A 2,859-nucleotide genomic window follows, 5' to 3' on the forward strand; every position below is an offset into this window, starting at 1 on the left:
TATGTTGTTTAATCCTGAACAACATATTTCACTAATGGTAGTGATGGTAGCATTACTACCATTAGTGATGGTAGCATCACTACCATTAGTGATGGTAGCATCACTACCATTAGTGATGGTAGCATCACTACCATTAGTGATGGTAGCATCACTACCATTAGTGATGCTACCAGTGATCTCTACCATCACTAATGGTAGTGATGGTAGCATCACTACCATTAGTGATGCTACCATCACTAATGGTAGTGATGCTACCATCACTACCATTAGTGAAATATGTTGTTCAGGATTAAACAACATATTTAATCTGACCAGGTATCCTTCGCTTGGCCCTTCCAGCTCTTCTCCAGACTCATTCAAGATGGCCGGCACCACGCCAAAGAACGGAAACGTCTGAGGACGGAAAGTCACATAGTTAGACATTTTATCAAATATATATAATGCAGTTACTTTTTTAAATAAAGTAACTGAACTATATATATGTAGCATTCTCTAAATGTGTGATTGATCAGTCGTACCATAGGATGCATCTGCTGCTAAAAACAAACTTTCTACTAAACCGTTGATTATTTTAAATTGCAAAACATGACTAATAGAAGATTTTTTTACAGAATTTGAACCAGGTGAAGCAAAAATGCCCCTTCAGGAGCTCTGGGTTGAACATATTTACAGATGAAGGTTTTTCATCTTAAATGTAAAATATTAAAAATTCTGTACAGCTTTAGCTTAATTACTGCTCTGAACTTGTTCTTTCAGTAAATGGTCTTTAGTTAACGATTAATCGGTTACAAAATGAGTTGACCAAAATGTAATAATCGGTTAATCCGATTAATCGTTTCAGCCCAACATGGTTTACATTATTCATGACATGTTTTATTAGGATGGAGGAAACAGACGGTAAACATGGATTAAACTGGTGAATTAAGAGCAACAAGCACAAAAAACTCCTTCATGTAAACTTTATTTCCTCAGCTGTTATAAGTAAAGCCATGAATTTAACGAGTTAATTTTGATTAATTACATAGATTTATATCACATTCAATGTTTTAACAGAATAAAATCACTTATTCGTTTCCTGCCAGAACCTTTGCATGAATTTTCTATGTATTTTTCCCTCCCTTAATAACAAACTTTTAAAAACTCACTAGTTGTGTTGTTTTTTGTTTTAAATTGTTCTGAAACGTGACAGACATGAAAATCCAGTAAAACGGGAGTGAATACTTTTCACACCAGTGAAAACTGGGAACCCGGACTGGATCGCAGCTGGACCAGAATCCTGTGGCTGTTTTTCTGAACTGGGCCGTTTACTCACAGCGGATCCGGGTTTCGTGGGCGTCGCCGCCGGCAGAGGAGTCAGCACGTGTCCGCCCTGAAAGCCACAAACACAGAGAGGTTGAACCGGGTCGTCATGGCGACGCAGCCCGACGGGTCGGGTCGGTACTGACGGTTTCAGTCTGCCAGAAGGTGTCGACGATCGGACATCGTTTCTCCCCCACCACGCCGTGGTACCACTGCCAGGCCTCCGGGTTGATGGGCTCGCCCACCGTTCCCAGAACCTTCAGCGATTTGCGATTGTGCCTTTAAAAAAGCAGAGAAAGGCGATTCAGGACGAGTTCGTGTCTCCGAGTTGGATCGGAAACGGGTCGCTCACTTCTGCACCGGGTCGCTGCCGTACTTCATCAGCAGCCTGATGGCGGTCGGCGCCGTGTAGAACTTCGTCACCTGGTATTTGTCCACGATCTGCCACATGCGGCCGATGTCGGGGTACGTGGGCAAACCCTCGAACTGGAAGCAGAGAGAGAGGTCAGGTCACCATGGCAACGACATAGCAACAGGAAGAGGAAAACATCTCTGCAGAATAAAATAGAAACGAGAGAAAAAAACTAACCGACGTGTTATAAATGTTCATATGTTCAAAATTAGTTGAGTAATAATATGATGAGAAACATATGATACTGAGAGTATGAAAAAAGATCCACGTTATAATATTATCAGGATACCGTCGTAACAATACGAGAATAAACTCATAATATTCCAAAATAAAGTTGTAATATTAGCAGAATAAAGCAGTAATGTTATAAGAAAAAAGAGGAATGTTGATCATCTTGTGAGTTTTTACTGTGGGATAAGTTTTACAAACCGTTTCATCTTTCTGTTTTAAAGAAACGATCAAAATGTATTGAGCTGTTCACATCAAAACGTTGCTCTCATTAAATCAGAGAGCAACGTAATAGTCATTTAGTAACTTTATGATTTTATTCTGGTAACATTGTAACTTTATTCTACTACTATTAACTTTATTTTCATAATTTCAAGAAGATACTCTGTCCTAGTAAACAAATGGCTTAAACTGATCAAAACTAAATTACAATTGAAAATGTGAATCAACAAGTTACTTCCTTAATAATTAAACTCTTTGCTCTCAGAGTGGAGTTAGCAGGAAGGTCAGTAATGAGCTAGAAATCATTAAAATTGGAGCGACGTTGCTCCCGTCTCTACAAACTAACGGGTGGAAAAAGTGAGATCAATTAACGGTTCCTCACCAACACACTGGTGGCGCCGTTGGCCAGCGGTCCGTACGTGATGTAGGAGTGGCCGGTGATCCAGCCGATGTCCGCCGTGCACCAGTAGACGTCGTCGGGCTGATGGTCGAACACCAGTTTGAAGGTGGTGGCGGCGTAGAGCAGGTATCCGCTGACCGTGTGAAGGACGCCCTGCAGAGAGGAAACCGTCAGCAAACCGCAGGAAGCTGCACTGCAAAAACACTAAATCCAACCAAGTATTTTGTCTAGTTTATGCTGCAAATGTCTTAGTACACTTTAAATAAGACAAAAGTAACTTTTCAGGAAAATAAATGAG

General features: G+C 40.6%; 1 protein-coding gene across 3 annotated transcripts in view; it reads right to left on the reverse strand.

Annotated features, from left to right (window-relative positions):
• The window catches only part of acss2 (acyl-CoA synthetase short chain family member 2), a 27,376-nt gene that overhangs the window by 6,222 nt on the left and 18,295 nt on the right, over nucleotides 1–2,859 (reverse strand). For all 3 annotated transcript variants that reach the window (XM_015020904.1, XM_015020903.1, XM_015020902.1), the window contains 5 exons: nucleotides 2,544–2,714; nucleotides 1,652–1,785; nucleotides 1,446–1,578; nucleotides 1,313–1,369; nucleotides 313–393 (listed from right to left, as the gene is read on the reverse strand). In XM_015020904.1, coding sequence (XP_014876390.1) covers nucleotides 313–393; nucleotides 1,313–1,369; nucleotides 1,446–1,578; nucleotides 1,652–1,785; nucleotides 2,544–2,714 — 576 coding nt within the window. The remainder of the gene's footprint in view (nucleotides 1–312; nucleotides 394–1,312; nucleotides 1,370–1,445; nucleotides 1,579–1,651; nucleotides 1,786–2,543; nucleotides 2,715–2,859) is intronic.

This window comes from Poecilia latipinna, unplaced genomic scaffold (genome assembly GCF_001443285.1).
Source record: "Poecilia latipinna isolate Pla-1442-1.1 unplaced genomic scaffold, P_latipinna-1.0 Scaffold2683, whole genome shotgun sequence".
NCBI lineage: Eukaryota > Metazoa > Chordata > Actinopteri > Cyprinodontiformes > Poeciliidae > Poecilia > Poecilia latipinna.